Here is a 19753-nt window from a genome sequence, read left to right as displayed (position 1 = left end):
ATAAAGAAAATGCATTGAATAAGGAGAAGGTGTGTCCAAACTTTTAACCTGTACTGTATATGTGATGTGTCCTCAATGCTGGGGTCGCATTCACCAAAAAGCGATAAGCGTCATAATTATTCACCAAAATTGACGGTTACAAAATGAATAGTTGACAACGGAGCAGAAAACAGGCGAAAATATGTTTTTGGAACTCACCTGAAAGTTTTACCACTCACTGCAAACACGCTCTTCAAGCAGACATCGAGGCAAATTGTCCCGTATAACTGCCAGAGCCAAAATTCTTGTACTCTTCCTTCTTAATCTTCTACGCCACAGGTGTCAAACTCAAGGCCCGGGAGCCAGATCTGGCCCGCCACATCACTTTATGTGGCCCGCGAAAGTTTTGAAATAATACACGTCAAAGAAGTATTTTTTATCTTTTCTCACAAACGTTGCATATATTTTCAACTTTATCATCTAATAATGCAACAAATATACACATTTCAATTCATTAGTTAAAATAACAATGATAAATATCTGCTTGACTTATGATATCAGAGCAAGTTTTACATCAAATTGTACACTATAAAAATTACAATAAATTTTACGGTAAAAAACTGGCACCTCAGCTGCCAGAATTTTACCGTAAAAAAACTATAGTACCGTTTTTCCATTTACAGTAATATGCTGAAAAAACACCTGAAATTTGACAGCAAAATTTTGGCGACTGAGCTGCCAGTTTTTAAGATTTTTTTATTTATTTATCTTTTTTTTATAATAAAATGCATAGGCATCCATCCATCCATTTTCTACCACTTGTCCCTCTCTGGGTCGCTGTGGGGTGCTAGAGACTATCTCAGCTGCACTCGGGCGGAAGGCGGGGTACACCCTGGACAAGTCGCCACCTCATCACAGGACCAACAATTGTATAAAATGAGGCTGAGATAGGCTCCAGCGCCCCCCGCGACCCCAAAGGGAATAAGCGGTAGAAAATGGATGGATGGATGGAGGTGAATCCCTATTTATTTTCATAAATTATTCTTGCTTACAAACGGGCCTCTGAGGGCCACCATAACTGCGATGTGGCCCTCAGTGAAAATGATTTTGACACTCCTGTTCTACGCGCATTAATTCGGAAAAGCCAGCATCTGTGATGGTATGGGGGTGTATTAGTGCCCAAGGCATGGGTAGCTTACACATCTGTCAAGGCACCATTAATGCTGAAAGGTACATACAGGTTTTGGAGCAACATATGTTGCCATCCAAGCAACGTCTTTTTCATGGACGCCCCTGCTTATTTCAACAAGACAATGCCAAGCCACATTCTGCACGTGTTACAACAACGTGACTTCGTAGTAAAAGAGTGCGGGCACTAGACTGGCCTTCCTGTAGTCCAGACCTGTCTCCCGTTGAAAATGCGTGGCGCATTATGAAGCCTAAAATACCACAACAGAGACCCCGGACTGTTGAACAACTTAAGCTGTACATCAAGCAAGAATGGGAAAGAATTCCACCTGAAAAGCTTCAAAAATGTGTCTCCTCAGTTCCCAAACGTTTACGTTGTTAAAAGGAAAGGCCATGTAACACAGTGGTAAAAATGCTCCTGTGACAACTTTTATGCAATGTGTTGCTGCCATTAAACTCTAAGTTAATGATTATTTGCAAAAAATCGTTTAGTTTCTCAGTTCGAACAATAAATATCTTGTCTTTGCAGTCTATTCAATTGAATATAGGTGGAAAAGGATTTGCAAATCATCGTATTCTGTTTTTATTTACCATTTACACAACTTCACTGGTTTTGGGGTTAGGAGATTAAAAACATCACAGGTCCTCATTTTTCTGATGTTTGGTGGTCATAAACAGGCTTGGATGATACATTAGTGTTGTAACATTAATGAAAAAATTAAGTTTGCACCACAACAATGACATTTAATTGTTTTCTTCCTCTGCAGGAAATGGAAAAATCCGAAGCCAATAACTTCCTGGTCTTGTTCCGCGACTCCGGTTGCCAGTTCAGGTCGGTGTACGCCTACTGCCCCGAGACGGAGGAGATCACACGACTGGTCGGCATCGGACCCAAGACCATCACGGCCAAAATGATCGAGGGCCTTTACAAGTACAACTCGGACAGGAAGCAGTTTAGTCAGATCCCGGCCAAAACCATGTCCGCCAGCGTGGACGCCGTCACTATTGCGAGCCACCTGTGGCAGAGCAAGAAGCAGGGGACGCCCAAAAAGATGCACATGAAGTAGCACTATCAGATTTGGCAGATACAAATGGACACCCGTGTTTCCTCACCTGCCAAATCAGACATTCATAGGCCATCAATGCCTCTGAAGTGAATGTCCCGCCTCCTAAAGAGGCCGCGTGGTTTCATAAGTTGATCATGTGTGGCCTTATGCTTGTTTTTTGTCATTTTGTCAGCGCCTGTTCAAAAAGTTTGGGTCCAGGTTAGATCTGATCTGGGATCAGATGTATTATTCACCTTGTGCTGCTATCCGGGCGTTTTAAGACTGTTGCAATGTTTATGTGTTGTCAAGTGCCAAGAAGAGTGATTGCCATTATTGAGTATCTTCAATCTGTCGCTGAGAAGCACCAGGAAAAGACTCTTTATTTATCATTTATTCATTATATACTAAATGTCTTGACTTTATTTGTACATAACGGCAAGTCACCTTCTAGCAGCCTATGGGTAGCTCTTCTAATTTAACATCTTTAGTACATCCTCATTTTGGGGCCATTTATCGTGCCGTAACATCCCAAAAATAAGAGATCCCTTCTTGTGCAATGGACCCATGCCATCTTATTGTGCATCTTGTTTGACCCTGACTGTACAGAAATGTTACAAAAACACTATTAGCACTTCACAGTTGACTTTAATGTTACTTTAAAAAAAAAAAAAAAAAAAAGTTATCTGAGTATGCATCAACACTGTACAGATATATTTTGGCATACAGTAAAGTATTTTTTGTAACAACATTTAAAGATGATGGGGTGTGCCCTGATGAAGCAGCGTGTTCAATCAAGGACGTTAAATGTGAGGATGGAGTAAGAATGATGAGGCAATCATAATATTGTTGTTTTTTTCCCTTTGACTAAATATGCTTAACGGTTCTTGTATTTGTTTTTTTCGCCTCTAGTATTTCAGCTTTAATAAAATGCAGCAGCATTCAGCAGTCATGGTGTCTCATTACACTTTAACACTTTAAAATGCACTCAAGCAAGTTGTCACAGGGGCATTTTTACCACTGTGTTACATGGCCTTTCCTTTTAACAACACTCAGTAAACGTTTGGGAACGGAGGAGACACATTTTTGAAGCTTTTCAGGTGGAATTCTTTCCCATTTTTGCTTGATGTACAGCTTAAGTTGTTCAACAGTCCGGGCTCTCCATTGTGGTATTTTAGGCTTCATAATGCACAACACATTTTCAATGGGAGACAGGTCTGGACTTCAGGAAGGTCAGTCTAGTACCTGCACTCTTTTACTATGAAGCCACGCTGTTGTAACATGTGGCTTGGCATCGTCTTGCTGAAATAAGCAGGGGCGTTCATGATAACAGCTTGGATGGCAACATATGTTGCTCCAAAACCTGTATGTACCTTTCAGCATTAATGGTGCCTTCACAGATGTGTAAGTTACCCATGCCTTGGGCACTAATACACCCCCATACCATCATAGATGCTGGCTTTTGAACCTTGCCCCTATAACAATCCGGATGGTTCTTTTCTTCTTTGTTCCGGAGGACACGACGTCCACAGTGGACTCGTCAGCCCACAGCTTTTGATCATTAGTATTTAATCTTTGCATCAGTCCATCTTAGATAAGCTCGTGCCCAGCAAAACTGGTGGCTTTTCTGGGTGTTGTTGATAAATGGCTTTCGCTTTGCATAGTAGAGTTTTAACTTGCACTTACAGATGGCGCGACCAAATGTAGTTACTGACAGTGGTTTTCTGAGGTGTTCCTGAGCCCATGTGGTGATATCCTTTACACACTGATGTCACTTTTCGATGCAGTACCGCCTGAGGAATCGAAGGTCACGGGCATTTCCGCTTACATGCAGTGATTTCTCCAGAGTATCTGAACCTTTTGATGATATTACAGACCATAGATGGTGAAATCCCTAAATTCCTTGCAATAGCTGGTTGAGAAATGTTGTTCTTAAACTGTTGGACAATTTTCTCAGGCATTTGTTCACAAAGTGGTGACCCTCGTCCCATCCTTGTTTGTGAATCATGGCACCCACTTGTTCCCAATTAGCCTGTTCACCTGTGGGATGTTCCAAATAAGTGTTTGATGAGCATTCCTCAACTTTCCCTGTCTTTTTTGCCACTTGTGCCAGCTTTTTTGAAACACGTTGCAGGCATCAAATTCCAAATGAGCTAATATTTGCAAAAAATAAAGTTTTCCTGTTCAAATGTTAAGTATCTTGTATTTGGAGTCTATTCATTTGAATATAAGTTGAAAAGGATTTGCAAATCATAGTATTGTGTTTTTATTTACAATTAACATAACATGCCAACTTCACTGGTTTTGGATTTTGTACAACCGAGCATGAAAAGAAAAAACAACATAAGAAATAGAAAAAATAAAGGCTTCCAATGTAAATGTGGTCATAATTGCAATATAATTTGTCATTTAATAACTAATATTATCATTATAATACATTTCCATCCATCCATTTCCTACCGCTTGTCCCTTTCAGGGTTGGGGTGCTGGAGCCTCATTAATTGATATTTGTGTCATATAGAAAGGTTGCACTTATGTAATTTGTACCGTCTGGTAGTTATTGCACGGTACACCAATACATGTTTTTCCATTTGATTCTTATTCATAATTCATGGTTTTGGTATCCACAGTGTTGAATTTGGGTAACGCCTGGAGCGTTGGACATTGTAAACATTTTAATGTTTTTATTGAAAAAAATAAAATAAAGCATACATATAATGATACAGATTGAATGATAATAGCTTGAAAAAAGATAAAAATATACATTGTTTACATTTCAAATGAGTAAGAACTGTTTTACTTAGGTCAGGATGTATGCTGTGGCTGGAGGCGGTACTCCTTGAAGGCACCACCACCAGTACCAAGCTGGGGCTGGGCTACAGCAGCATTCAGCCGGCGAGGAGAGGTTGACAGTCGGCTTGTGTAGGGAGGTACGTTCCATTCACCTTCACCGAGTGGTACCGACGTGACGGCGTGGCCACGGAGACACGGCGGCTGTGTAGTTTTCTTTTCACCTGATGTTTCCCTCTTAACGGGTGAGTTATTTCCCACTACTGACTGACGTCGCTTGTCGCCGGGGAGCTGAGCACCCCGCCCGGCTAGCGATCACCCCGCCCGGCTAGCGAGCGGAGGATGCTGCCGCCCCTCTTTCCTCTCGGCCTGACTTGTGTTCCGCTAGCCGAGTCTCCCTCTTCACTGCCGCCTGGTAAATTAGCCAGCTTGGTTTCAGCCACTAATGCTAACTATTCGCTGCCTTTGCTGTAATCCGAGGGCGCCAGCAGGCATGTAATGCTAACAAGTAGCTTAATGGGGTTAAGTGTCATTGGCTAACTGCTGCATGCTAGCCTAGCATCCTTGTCGTATTTCTATTATTACAACATTATTGTTATGTTTCTGAATGTATGCTTCTTTTTGTCTTTCTTTTTCATTCAAAGACTCTCTAAAATACCTAAATGCCATTGTTGTTAATGGTTTTACGTTGGCATACACCTGACTCTGTACCTCCGTTATCTATGGCGTGTTTTGAACACAATTTATAGCAAGTTTGAGCTCAACTAAAACCTTATTTAGTTACAAAATATTAGTAGCACCACTGTAAACAAAATAAAATGTGTGCCTCTTGAAGGCAATTAATGATGAAGCTCATCTATTGAATTGTTTGGCATAGAAACAAAACCCAAAACCAGTGAAGTTGGCACGTTGTGTAAATGGTAAATAAAAACAGAATACAATGATTTGCAAATCCTTTTCAACTTTTATTCAACTGAATAGACTGCAAAGACAAGATATTTTACATTCGAAATGAGAAACTTTATTTTTGTATGCAAATAATCATTAACTTAGAATTTAATGGCAGCAACACATTACAAAACAGTTGTCACTGGGGCATTTTTACCACTGTGTTACATGGCCTTTCCTTTTAACAACACTCAGTAAACGCTTTGGAACTGAGGAGACCAATTTTTGAAGTGGAATTATTTCCCATTCTTGCTTGATGTACAGCTTAAGTTTTTCAGCAGTCCGGGGTCTCCGTTGTGGTTAGGGTGACCAGGTGTCCGGATTTAGGCTGGACAGTCCGGATTTTTAATGCCCTGTCCGGCGTCCGGCGCAGCTTCAAGCCGGACACGTATTTGTCCTCCTTTTTGAGGCACTAGGCTTGAAGAGCGGAGTTTTTTCATCTTTGCTGGGCTGCAGCGCGATAGCCAATCAAAGACCGTAAAAAATGCCCCCAACGCAGTAACGTATCAAATGATTGGCTAAGAGCTGTGTCGGATACAAATCTGCTTATAATTGGTTAAAAAAGTAAACAAGGGTCCATGTGCTGCTGCCAAAAGGCAAGACCTCGTTTAATTCTGAATGGATAAAAGAGCACGAATTTATAACGAAAAGCAGCCGAGACTCATTCCATGGCTTCTGCACACTTTGTCGATGTGATGTCGACGTAAGTAGTCAGGGGAAAGCTGCAATTGAACGGCATGCGGGTACGGATAAACATAAAAGTAATAAACTTGCGGCAGGTACCTCTTCAATGAGGACATTTTTTCATGAAGTTTCGTCGCCCCTGGATGACAAGATAACTGCTGCGGAGCTGTGCAAGGTGTACCATGCTGTAAAGCAGTGGTTCTCAAATGGTACCCTGGGGGTATGTAATGTAATGTAAGTTCATAAACTGAACATCAAATTAAGTAGGCTATTCCATTCATTACCATAAACCCAGAGTTTCCCCCATGCCATGATGGTTTGACCCTCACTAAAATGTCTGTCAAAAAGAAGTGTGAAAAGAAATGCAACAATGCAATATTCAGTGTTGACAACTAGATTTTTTGTAGACATGTTCCATAAATATTGATGTTAAAGATTTCTTTTTTTGTGAAGAAATGTTTAGAATTAAGTTCCTGAATCCAGATGGATCTCTATTACAATCCCCAAAGAGGGCACTTTAAGTTGATTATTACTTCTATGTGTAGGAATCTTTATTTATAATTGAATCACTTGTTTATTTTTCAACAAGTTTTTAGTTATTTTACATATTTTTTTCCAAATAGTTCAAGAAAGACCACTACAAATGAGCAATATTTTGCACTGTTATACAATTTAATAAATCAGAAACTGATGACATAGTGCTGTATTTTACTTCTTTATCTCTTTTTTTCAACCAAAAATGCTTTGCTCTGATTAGGGGGCACTTGAATTAAAAAAATGTTCACAGGGGGTACATCACTGAAAAAAGGTTGAGAACCACTGCTGTAAAGCATCACCAGTCCTACAGAAGTTTAGACTGCGGCATGAAAGTGGACCGGGAGATTTTCAGTGACTATCCCACAGCTAAAGGGATGGCCTGTGGCCGAACAAAAGCCAAGGCATTGTGCGAGAACGTCATCGCTCACTATTCGGTACAGGAACATACCGACTACATAAAAGAAAACAACCTACCCTTTTCCGTAGCAACCGACGCCTCAAATAAAGGAACAAACAAGTGTTTTCCCATTGTGGTAAGGTATTTTCACTTTGATGAAGGCATCCAACATGTCCTGTTGGATTTTTATAGTGACAGCAACGAAACGTCAGAAGCCATAACAAACCAGCTGCTGGCAAAACTTGAGATGTCTGGCTTAGAAGTGAAAAACATGTCTGCATATGCAGCAGACAATGCCAGTGTCAATTGTGGCAAACATAACAGTGTATCAGAAGCTGAAACTGAGCCAAAAAGATGTGCTCCCTGCAAACTGTTTGGCCCATATTCTGCATAACGCAACCAGATATGCAGCAAGCAGCCTTGATGTTGATGTGGAAACATTTTTGTGGCATTTTTTTAAAAATTATATATGTTAACTACATTTAAGTCCACACATGTTATGCTTTGTGGCACTCTGCACTTGAAAAGATTCATCTCAGTGGTCACTTTTTGAACACCACAATGTATTGAATAAATACAAATACTGTTAACAAACACTTGACTTTAATATTTTTTCCTATTCAGCCACACAAACATCATCTTTAAACCACTCAAAATTGTACTATAAATAAGAGTATACCAGAGTCCTATGTACACCATAGTAATTTATTGATATGCCGCATAATGTCCTCCTTTTTGGTATCATGGAAATGGTCACCCTAGTTGTGGTATTTTAGGCTTCATATTGCACCACACATTTTCAATGGGAGACAGGTCTGGACTACAGGCAGGCCAGTCTAGTGCTGCCTGTACTAGACTCTAGTACTAGACCAGGGGTCGGCAACCTTCAGCATACAAAGAGACATTTGAGCCCATTTCCCACCAAAGTTAACCCACCTAGAGCCGCAAACTCTGTTTGAGCCCTAAATGACAATAACACTACATTTAGTTTCATTACATTTAAGCTATAGTATTTATGAAATAAAACACTAGACAGAATATGACATAGCAAGTATTTTTGCTCTGATCAGCTTTCCGCAGCAGTTCCGAAACTGCTTTTTTTCGGTCATCTCCAGCTTGGTAGTATTTTTCCGCAAATACTGTGTTTGTTCTGGAAATGTATTTCCACATTTGATTTTTTGTTGTTTGCTATTTCCTCCCTACATATTAAGCACACAGGTGAACTAACCTCGTCAACAGTAAACGTAAATTAAACTGTGCATGTAGCATTAAATGTTTTATTTTCATCAGAAATGTTTCTTTTTTTGATTTGTCCATTGCTAATTTACTGGGGGTTGACCACTAAAAACAATGCAATTGCTTGGCAGCAAAAGATGACGCATCGGGGGTGTTACGTACATTTCGATAGACAAAATATTACAAGATCACAAACTCTAAAATAAAAATGGCTACATTAAAATAGACCAACTGAATAAAATAAAATAAATTTAAATTAAATAGCCAAAATGTATTTACATTTTTTTAAAGTCAAAGGGAGCCAGGCCTGAGGCATGAAAGAGCCGCATGCGGCTCCAGAGCCGTGGGTTGCAGACCCCTGTACTAGACTTTAGTACTCTAGTACTGCACACTCTTTTACTATGAAGCCACGCTGTTGTAACATGTGGCTTGGCATTATCTTGCTGAAATAAGCAGGGGCGTCCATGAAAAAGACGTTGCTTGGATGGCAACATATGTTGCTCCAAAACCTGTATGTACCTTTCAGCATTAATGGTGCCTTCAGAGATGTGTAAATTACTCATGCCTTGGGCACTAATACACCCCCATACCATTACAGATGCTGGCTTTTGAACTTTGCGCCTCTAACAATGCGGATGGTTCTTTTCCTCTTTAGTCCGGAGGACACAACGTCCAGGGTTTCCAAAAACAATTTGAAATGTGGATTCGTCAGACCACAGGACACTTTTCCACTTTGCGTCAGTCCATCTTAGATGAGCTCGGGCCCAGCGAAGCCGGCGGCATTTCTCGGTGTTGTTGATAAATGGCTTTGGCTTTGCATAGTAGAGTTTTAACTTGCACTTACAGATGTAGTAACAAAGTTCCTGAGCCCATGTGGTGATATCCTTTACACACTGATGTCGCTTTTTGATGTGGTACCCCCTGAGGGATCCAAGGTCCGTAATATCATCGCTTACGTGCAGTGATTTCTCCAGATTCTCTGAACCCATCCATCCATCCATTTTCTACCGATTGTCCCTTACGGGGTCGCGGGGGGTGCTGGAGCCTATCCCAGCTGCATTCGGCCGGTAGGCGGGGTACACCCTGGACAAGTCGCCACCTCAACACAGGGCCAACACATATTGACAGACAACATTCACATTCACACACTAGGGCCAATTTAGTGTTGCCAATCAACCTATCCCCAGGTGCATGTCTTTGGAGGTGGGAGGAAGCCCACGCAGTCACAGGGAGAACATGCAAACTCCACACAGAAAGATCCCGAGCTCAGGACCTTCGTATTGTGAGGCTCAGGTACTAACCCCTGTACTACCGTGCTGTGATTCTCTGTACCTTTTGATGATAGTACGGACCGTAGATGGTGAAATCCCTGAATTCCTTGCAATAGCTTGTTGAGAAATGTTGTTCTTAAACTGTTGGACAATTTGCTCACGCATTTGTTCACAAAGTTTTGACCCTCGCCCCATCCTTGTTTGTGAATGACTAAGCATTTCATGGTTGCTACTTTTATACCAAATCATGGCACCCACCTGTTCCCAATTAGACTGTTCACCTGTGGAATGTTCCAAATAAGTGTTTGATGAGCATTCCTCAACTTTCTCAGTCTTTTTTGCCACTTGTGCTAGCTTTTTTGAAACACGTTGCAGGCATCAAATTCCAAATGAGCTAATATTTGCAAAAAATAACAAAGTTTACCAGTTCAAACGTTAAGTATCTTGTCTTTGCAGTCTATTCAATTGAATATAAGTTGAAAAGTATTTGCAAATCATTGTATTCTCTTTTTATTTACCATTTACACAACGTGCCAACTTCACTGGTTTTGGGTTTTGTAGTTATGACTTTTGCTAACCTTCTAAATTCCATGGTCAAAACATGTATTTCCTCTTCCATCAAATGGTTGTGCAACATGTTAGATGTTTATGTTATGTAATGAACACCAAATGACAACAGAAACATAAGGCAGTGATTCTCAAACTGTGGTTCGCGTACAACTACTGGAACGCGGGCTTTATCCTTATTTAAATATTGTAATCACGTGACTTCAGCCGTTATCAAAGGTTCATCAGCTTTTAATGAAAGTTGTTACAATCGGACTATTGTGGGACGTACCGTATTTTTCGGACTATAGGGGCGGCATGGCGTAGTGGGTAGAGCAACCGTGCCAGAAACCTAAGGGTTGCAGGTTCGCTCCCCGCCTCTTACCATCCAAAAATCGCTGCCGTTGTGTCCTTGGGCGGGACACTTCACCCTTTGCCCCCGGTGCCTCTCACACCGGTGAACTGAATGACGAATGATAGGTGGTGGTCGGAGGGGCCGTTGGCGCAAATTGCAGCCACGCTTCTGTCAGTCTACCCCAGGGCAGCTGTGGCTATGAAAGTAGCTTACCACCACCATGTGTGAATGAATGATGGGTTCCACATGTAAAGCGACTTTGGGTACTTAGAAAAGCGCTATATAAATCCCAGTTATTATTATTATTATTATTATTATTATATGGCGCACTTTATATCCTTTAATTTTCGCAAAACTCGATAGTGCGCCTTATAACCCGGTGCGCCTAATGTACAGAATAATTTTGGTTGTGCTTACCAACCTTGAAGCTATTTTATTTGGTACATGGTGAAATGATAAGTGTGACCAGTAGATGGCAGTCACACAAGAGATATGTGTAGACTGCAATATGATGGCAGTAAACAACACCAAAATGTTATGTTCAATTGAAAATATAGAACATTACACACGGCGCTCAAAAATCCATCAAAATGTTTTAGTACGACTTTGGTAAGCTTTGAAGCCGCACCGCTTGATGGATTGTAATGTGCTTCAATATAGGAGTATTATTATAGTGTGTATAAGGCTGTTTTATAAGGTTAATTTCACAATATTATGCAAAAGCAACTTTTCTTACTTTCTGGTACCTGCTGATCTGTATTTAGGATCTGCATAAGTCCTGAAAATTTGAGCGCATCCGCCTTTGTAGTCCATGGCGACACCGTAGTCCGTAAGCTTCTTCTTTTTCTTTATCTTCTTGTTATGGGACATTCATCCTCTGCTATTGCCATTTCCAATATAAAGTAGTGTAAAGTTCTTACTTAAATCGGTCAGTAAACTCGGTGTACCAGTGTAGTGAGTTTACATTATTCACCCAAGGAACTTAAGTTATTAGAGAGTTCCAGTCGGAGGGTTTTTCATGGGACACATTTCCAGTGTTGTTGTTTCCGGATGAGGAGATGCTGCTCCGTTATTGACTGAAGTAAAGTCTGAATGTCATTAAAACAGTTAGCTCCGTCTTTTGACACTTCTTCCACTCCCGTCCTTGAACGCGACACCGCTACAACAAAGATAACGGGGAGAAGACGCTGTCGAAGGTGAGGCACGTAAATAAGATCGCCCATAAAACGGCGCATCCTGAAGCGACTGTCAGAAAGTGACTTGAAGATGATCTGTGAAACATCATCTATGCAACATTTTGACCAAAGAACCACCATTACATGTTATGTGGACCAGTGTTTTTCAACCTTTTTTGAGCCAGGGCACATTTTTTTTCATTGAAGAAATCTGGAGGCATACCACCAGCAGAAGTCATAAAGATTTCTGCTGTGTTGGGTATGAATTTAAACCATAACCAACCATGCATCACTATAGCTCTTGTCTCAAAGTAGGTGTACTGTCACGACCTGTCACATCACGCCGTGACTTATTTTCAGTTTTTTGGTGTTTTCCTGTGTGTAGTGTCTTAGTTCTTGTCCTGTGCTCCTATTTTGGTGACTTCCTGTTTTGTTGGTATTTTCCTGTAGCAGTTTCATGTCTGCCTTTGAGCGCTATTCCCCGCACCTGCTTTGTTTTCGCAATCAAGACTATTTAAGTTGTGTGGACGCTATCCTTCTTTGTGTGGACATTGTTGATTGTCATGTCATGTACGGATGTACTTTGTGGACGCCATCTCTGCTCCACACGCTGTAAGGCTTTGCTGTTGTCCAGCATTCTGTTTTTGTTTACTTTGGAGCCAGTTCAGTTTTAGTTTCGTTTTTGCATAGCCATCCCTAAGCTTCAAATCGCATCTACAAAGCAATTAGCTACCTGCTGCCACCTACTGATAGGGTAGAGAATAACATGGTTACTCTGCCGAGCTCTCGACAGCACAGACACTCAACAACGGCACATTATTGGCGGATTATAATTACTCATTTGCAAAAAAGATTTTTAACCCAAATAGGTGAAATTATATAATCTCCCACTGCACACCAGACTGTATCTCACGGCACGCTAGTGTGCCGCGGCACAGTGGCTGAAAAACACTGATGTAGATCACAAGGAAGTGTTTTACATTTAGAAAAAAATAATAATAATATGACCCCTTTAATGCGCCCTATAATCCGGTGCACCTATTGTATGAAACTATACCTTAATTGACCCGCTCATCGGCAGTGCGCTTTATAATGGTAGTCGACACCAAAATAAACAATTTAGACACAAACGGAACCGTCTTACTCCGTCATTTTTAACACTCAACACGCGTGGGAACCGAACCCTTTCCTAGCCACCAATCAACATGCAGAACACATGTAAACAATATTTTATGTGCAATTAATTTTATTTGAATAATTTTTAAGTACAGCGTTTTATTTTCCTATATTCAAACACAATGTTACTGTACAAACTGTGTGTAATGTTACATTGGCCAAAATACTAAATATACTCTCTTTGTTTTAATAAATACTTTACCCTACTACGCTACTGTAGTTTGATGATGGCACTTAAACAGCAAAGTGTTTTCAGAGGTGGTACTTGGTGAAAAAAGTTTGAGAACCACTGTCTTAAGGAATGAACCTACACACCCTATACATGTCTCATTACGACGTGCCTGACCAGGCTAATACAAGCTCACCATTTTTGCTTTGGTGTGGTTTTAACTTGTGATTAGTTCCAGGAGTTCTCGTCATGATTGTGGATTTATTTGTAGCCGGCCGCCACCATGACAGAGGAGGAAACTATCAACGTGAAGGAGGTGGAGATCATCAAGGTGATCTTGGACTTCCTCCACTCCAGGAAGTTGCATATCAGCATGCTGGCGCTGGAGAAGGAGAGTGGCGTCATCAACGGGCTTTACTCGGACGACATGCTCTTCCTCAGGTAGGTCCTTTTTATCCTGTCACACTTAGTGACACTGCAGCTTCACACCAGTAGAGAACAAATTGGTGTGTTTTGTTTTAGACAACTGGTGCTTGATGGCCAGTGGGATGAGGTTTTGCAATTCATTCAGCCTCTGGAATGTATGGAGAAGTTTGACAAAAAGAGGTACGGGAACAATTTTTATTGATCAGTCAGTCAGTGAAAAATTGACTACCGGTAATTCTCCCTACCAGGTTCCGTTATATCGTGCTAAAGCAGAAGTTTCTGGAAGCCCTGTGTGTGAATAACGCCATGTCTGCTGAGGATGAGCCACAGCACGTAAGTCAATGAAGATGATCTGTAAAACATAAACATGTAAACAAACATCATCTATGCAACATTTTGACCAAAGAACCACCATTACATGTTATGTAGTCCACAAGGAAGTGTTTTACATTTAGAAAAAAATTATAATAATATGACCCCTTTAATGTGCCTTATAATCCCGCTCATCGGCAGTGCGCCTTATAATCCAGTGCGCCCTATGGTCCGGAAAATACGGTAGTCGACACCAAAATAAGCAATTTAGAAACAAATGGAACCGTCTTCCTCCGTCATTTTTAACTCTCAACCCGCGTGGAACCTAACCTTTTCCTATCCGCCGAGCCAATCAACATGCAGAACACATTTTATTTGATTACAGTGCAGAATATGCCCTTTGTGAATTCTCTGCTATATTTAAATAAGATCATCGTGTCAAATTAATTGCTTCTCACTTTAGAAATGATGCCATAGTGTACAAAAAGCAATACAGAATGCAAAGTTTTGATATAATTGTATTTATTCCGGTTTTCCGCTATTTTTCAACTATCTACAGCAGGGGTCACCCCTGCTTTATTACGTAGATCGCGAGCAAGCGGTCGATCGCCAGCCAGGCATTAAAAAATAGACCTAAAAATTAGCGATCATCAATCTTCACTAAGACGTCACTTTCGTCACTTGATTGACATTCACGGCACCTGAGTGTCTTGTGAGATGACGCTGACTGCTGCAAAATCATTATTTAGAAAAAATGACCGACAGGAAGGCGAGAAACACTTTTTATTTCAACAGACTCTCGTGCTGTACCTGTTGTCAAAACTCTAAAGACCAACTGCACAGTTCCTGTCTTCACAATAAAGACGCTGCTTCATCCTGCCTGCGCTAACAAAATAAAAGTCTCAGAAGGGTGGCGTGCACAAGCTAGCAAGCTACAGAGTTTGCAGCCAATGTATTTCTTGTAAAGTGTATAAAAAGGAGTATGGTAGCTGGACAAATAAGATGGCAAAAACCAACCACTTTCAAGTGGTATTGAACAGAAAGGAGGAGTTTTTTCTCCTCCATTTGAAAATGTGGACGTTATCATCACTACTGTCTGATTCCAATCAATGCAAGTCATCAGGATCAGGTAATACACCAACTTATATTCTTGTCTTCATGAAATAAAAGGAATCTATATGTGTTAAACATGTTTGTATTATCAATAAACACCTTTAACTTTCATAAATAAATGAATACAAATTATGTATATGAATGAGGTAGATCCCTTTGACTTGGTCAACTGAAAAGTAGCTCGCCTGCAGAAAAAGTGTGGGCACCCCTGGTTTACAACAATTGTTAATACAGAACCTTCATTTTTACATCAATAAACTGTTCAGACAGTATTGTCAGAAATAGTCATACGTTAAAACAATAGCAATATGTTTACATAATTCATAATATCCTCGTTTTACTACAAAACATTATTCAAAGATTCTCCACCAAAAGAAAAAAGACTTCCTTACGCTAAAGCGCCAGAAAAAAACTACTCACCAAGTTTTCGTTTGATACCATCACGCGTCACGGCATTATTGTGAAGACTTCCATCCATCCATCCATCTTCTTCCGCTTATCCGAGGTCGGGTCGCGGGGGCAGCAGCCTAAGCAGGGAAACCCAGACTTCCCTCTCCCCAGCCACTTCGTCCAGCTCTTCCTGTGGGACCCCGAGGCGTTCCCAGGCCAGCCGGGAGACATAGTCTTCCCAACGTGTCCTGGGTCTTCCCCGCGGCCTCCTACCGGTCGGACGTGCCCTAAACACCTCCCTAGGGAGGCGTTCGGGTGGCATCCTGACCAGATGCCCGAACCACCTCATCTGGCTCCTCTCGATGTGGAGGAGCAGCGGCTTTACATTGAGCTCCTCCCGGATGGCAGAGCTTCTCACCCTATCTCTAAGGGAGAGCCCCGCCACCCGGCGGAGGAAACTCATTTCAGCCGCTTGTACCCGTGATCTTGTCCTTTCGGTCATAACCCAAAGCTCATGACCATAGGTGAGGATGGGAACGTAGATCGACCGGTAAATTGAGAGCTTTGCCTTCCGGCTCAGCTCCTTCTTCACCACAACGGATCGATACAGCGTCCGCATTACTGAAGACGCCGCACCGATCCGCCTGTCGATCTCACGATCCACTCTTCCCTCACTCGTGAACAAGACTCCGAGGTACTTGAACTCCTCCACTTGGGGCAAGATCTTCTCCCCAACCCGGAGATGGCACTCCACCCTTTTCCGGGCGAGAACCATGGACTCGGACTTGGAGGTGCTGATTCTCATCCCAGTCGCTTCACACTCGGCTGCGAACCGATCCAGCGAGAGCTGAAGATCCTGGCCAGATGAAGCCATCAGGACCACATCATCTGCAAAAAGCAGAGACCTAATCCTGCAGCCACCAAACCAGATCCCCTCAATGCCTTGACTGCACCTAGAAATTCTGTCCATAAAAGTTATGAACAGAATCGGTGACAAAGGGCAGCCTTGGCGGAGTCCAACCCTCACTGGAAACGTGTCCGACTTACTACCGGCAATGCGGACCAAGCTCTGGCACTGAGCATACAGGGAGCGGACTGCCACAATCAGACAGTCCGATACCCTATACTCCCTGAGCACTCCCCACAGGACTTCCCGAGGGACACGGTCGAATGCCTTCTCCAAGTCCACAAAACACATGTAGACTGGTTGGGCAAACTCCCATGCACCCTCAAGGACCCTGCCGAGAGTATAGAGCTGGTCCACAGTTCCACGACCAGGACGAAAACCACACTGTTCCTCCTGAATCCGAGGTTCGACTATCCGGCGTAGCCTCCTCTCCAGTACACCTGAATAGACCTTACCGGGAAGGCTGAGGAGTGTGATCCCACGATAGTTAGAACACACCCTCCGGTTCCCCTTCTTAAAGAGAGGAACCACCACCCCGGTCTGCCAATCCAGTGGTACCGCCCCCGATGTCCACGCGATGCTGCAGAGTCTTGTCAACCAAGACAGCCCCACAGCATCCAGAGCCTTAAGGAACTCCGGGCGGGTCTCATCCACCCCCGGGGCCTTGCCACCGAGGAGCTTTTTAACTACCTCAGCAACCTCAGCCCCAGAAATAGGAGAGCCCACCACAGACTCCCCAGGCACTGCTTCCTCATAGGAAGACGTGTTGGTGGGATTGAGGAGGTCTTCGAAGTATTCCCTCCACCGATCCACAACATCCGCAGTCGAGGTCAGCAGAACACCATCCCCGCCATACACGGTGTTGATAGTGCACTGCTTCCCCTTCCTGAGGCGGCGGATGGTGGTCCAGAATTGCTTCGAAGCCGTCCGGAAGTCGTTTTCCATGGCCTCACCGAACTCCTCCCATGTCCGAGTTTTTGCCTCTGCGACCGCTGAAGCCGCACACCGCTTGGCCTGTCGGTACCTGTCCACTGCTTCAGGAGTCCTATGAGCCAAAAGAACCTGATAGGACTCCTTCTTCAGCTTGACGGCATCCCTCACCGCCGGTGTCCACCAACGGGTTCTAGGATTACCGCCACGACAAGCACCAACTACCTTGCGGCCACAGCTCCAATCAGCCGCCTCGACAATAGAGGCGCGGAACATGGTCCATTCGGACTCAATATCCAGCACCTCCCTCGTGACATGTTCAAAGTTCTTCCGGAGGTGGGAATTGAAACTCTCTCTGACAGGAGACTCTGCTAGACGTTCCCAGCAAACCCTCACAATGCGTTTGGGCCTGCCAGGTCTGTCCGGCATCCTCCCCCACCATCGCAGCCAACTCACCACCAGGTGGTGATCGGTAGAAAGCTACGCCCCTCTCTTCACCCGAGTGTCCAAAACATGAGGCCGCAAATCCGATGACACAACTACAAAGTCGATCATGGAACTGCGGCCTAGGGTATCCTGGTGCCAAGTGCAAATATGGACACCCTTATGTTTGAACATGGTGTTCGTTATGGACAATCTGTGACGGGCACAAAAGTCCAATAACAAAACACCGCTCGGGTTCAGATCCGGGCAGCCATTCTTCCCAATCACGCCTCTCCAGGTTTCACTGTCGCTGCCAACATGAGCATTGAAGTCCCCCAGTAGAACGAGGGATTCACCTGGGGGAGCACTCTCAAGTACTCCCTCGAGTGAATCCAAAAAGGGTGGGTACTCTGAGCTGCGGTTTGGCGCGTAAGCGCAAACCACAGTCAGGACCCGTTCCCCCACCCGAAGGCGGAGGGAAGCTACCCTCTCGTCCACCGGGTTGAACTCCAACGTACAGGCTCTGAGCTGGGGGTAAACAAGAATTGCCACCCCAGCCCGTCGCCTCTCACTGCCGGCAACGCCAGAGTGGAAGAGAGTCCAGCCCCTCTCGAGAGAACTGGTTCCAGAGCCCTTGTTGTGCGTCGAACTGAGTCCGACTATATCTAGCCGGAACTTCTCCACCTCGCGCACTAGCTCAGGCTCCTTCCCCCCCAGCGAGGTGACGTTCAACGTCCCAAGAGCTAGCTTCTGTAGCCGAGGATCGGACCGCCAAGTGCCCTGCCTTCGGCTTCCGCCCAGCTCACATCGCACCCGACCTCTATGACCCCTGCTATGGGTGGTGAGCCCATTGGAGGGGGGACCCACGTTGCCTCTTCGGGCTGTGCCCGGCCGGGCCCCATGGGGACAGGCCCGGCCACCAGGCGCTCGCCATCGTGCCCCACCTCCGGGCCTGGCTCCAGAGGGGGGCCCCGGTGACCCGCGTCCGGGCGAGGGAAATCTGGGTTCCTTGTCAGTGTTATTCATAGAGATCTTCGAGCTGCTCTTTGTCTGATCCCTCACCTAGGACCAGTTTGCCTTGGGAGACCCTACCAGAGGGCATAGAAGCCCCCGGACAACATAGCTCCTAGGATCATTGGGACACACAAACTCCTCTACCACGTTAAGGTGGCAGCTCAGAGAGGAGTATTGTGAAGACTTTGAAACCGAAATATTGCGGTATCAGCCCTTGCATACACTATTTTGTGTGCCTTTTCTTGTATGAAGTGGATGTATTTTTTAAAGTGTTTTGCATGTTTTCCAGTTGGAGTTCACCATGCAGGAGGCGGTCAAGTGTCTGCACGCCTTGGAGGAGTTCTGCCCCTCAAAGGACGACTACAGCAAACTGTGTCTGCTGCTCACCTTGCCTCGCCTCACAAACCACGCAGAGTTCAAGGCAAGCGCTCGCACGCTTGACGCCACTTAGCACTGCGTGGCCGCTGTGAGCCGCTTGTGACTTCTCTCTCCGTGCTGTATCAGGACTGGAACCCGAGCACGGCCAGGGTGCAGTGTTTTGAGGAAGCCTGCACCATGGTGGCAGAGTTTATCCCCGCCGACCGAAAGCTGAGCGAGGCGGGATTCAAAGCAAGCGGGGATCGCCTCTTTCAGCTGCTTCTCAAGGGAGTCCTCTACGAGTGCTGTGTGGAGTTCTGCCAGGTCGGGTCGCTTCAAACCAAGTTCTGTCAGGAAAGGTGCTGGATGGTTTCTTGTTTTGTGCGC

The 19753-nt window shown here is 43.9% G+C and overlaps 2 protein-coding genes across 4 annotated transcripts in view; both read left to right on the top strand.

The window, feature by feature from the left end:
• The window catches only part of camsap2b (calmodulin regulated spectrin-associated protein family, member 2b), a 102787-nt gene extending 99629 nt beyond the window's left edge, over window positions 1-3158 (top strand). For both annotated transcript variants that reach the window (XM_061979745.1, XM_061979744.1), the window contains one exon: window positions 1935-3158. In XM_061979745.1, the coding sequence (XP_061835729.1) occupies window positions 1935-2234 (300 nt within the window). In that variant the 3' untranslated portion in view covers window positions 2235-3158. The remainder of the gene's footprint in view (window positions 1-1934) is intronic.
• Window positions 3159-5033: 1875 nt separating this feature from the next.
• The window catches only part of wdr47a (WD repeat domain 47a), a 32997-nt gene continuing 18277 nt past the window's right edge, over window positions 5034-19753 (top strand). Inside the window, exons 1-6 of one of the 2 annotated variants that reach the window (XM_061979749.1) lie at window positions 5034-5140; window positions 13766-13935; window positions 14017-14100; window positions 14169-14253; window positions 19299-19430; window positions 19514-19690. In XM_061979749.1, the coding sequence (XP_061835733.1) occupies window positions 13778-13935; window positions 14017-14100; window positions 14169-14253; window positions 19299-19430; window positions 19514-19690 (636 nt within the window). In that variant the 5' untranslated portion in view covers window positions 5034-5140; window positions 13766-13777. Of the gene's footprint in view, window positions 5246-13765; window positions 13936-14016; window positions 14101-14168; window positions 14254-19298; window positions 19431-19513; window positions 19691-19753 lie in introns of both variants that reach the window. The other variant, XM_061979747.2, reaches the window with a different exon arrangement.

The sequence above is a fragment of the Nerophis lumbriciformis genome, linkage group LG19, assembly GCF_033978685.3.
Source record: "Nerophis lumbriciformis linkage group LG19, RoL_Nlum_v2.1, whole genome shotgun sequence".
In the NCBI taxonomy this organism is placed as follows: Eukaryota; Metazoa; Chordata; class Actinopteri; order Syngnathiformes; family Syngnathidae; genus Nerophis; species Nerophis lumbriciformis.
The sequence above is the reverse complement of the archived record's forward strand: the minus strand, read 5'-3'. Positions and strand labels throughout refer to the sequence as shown.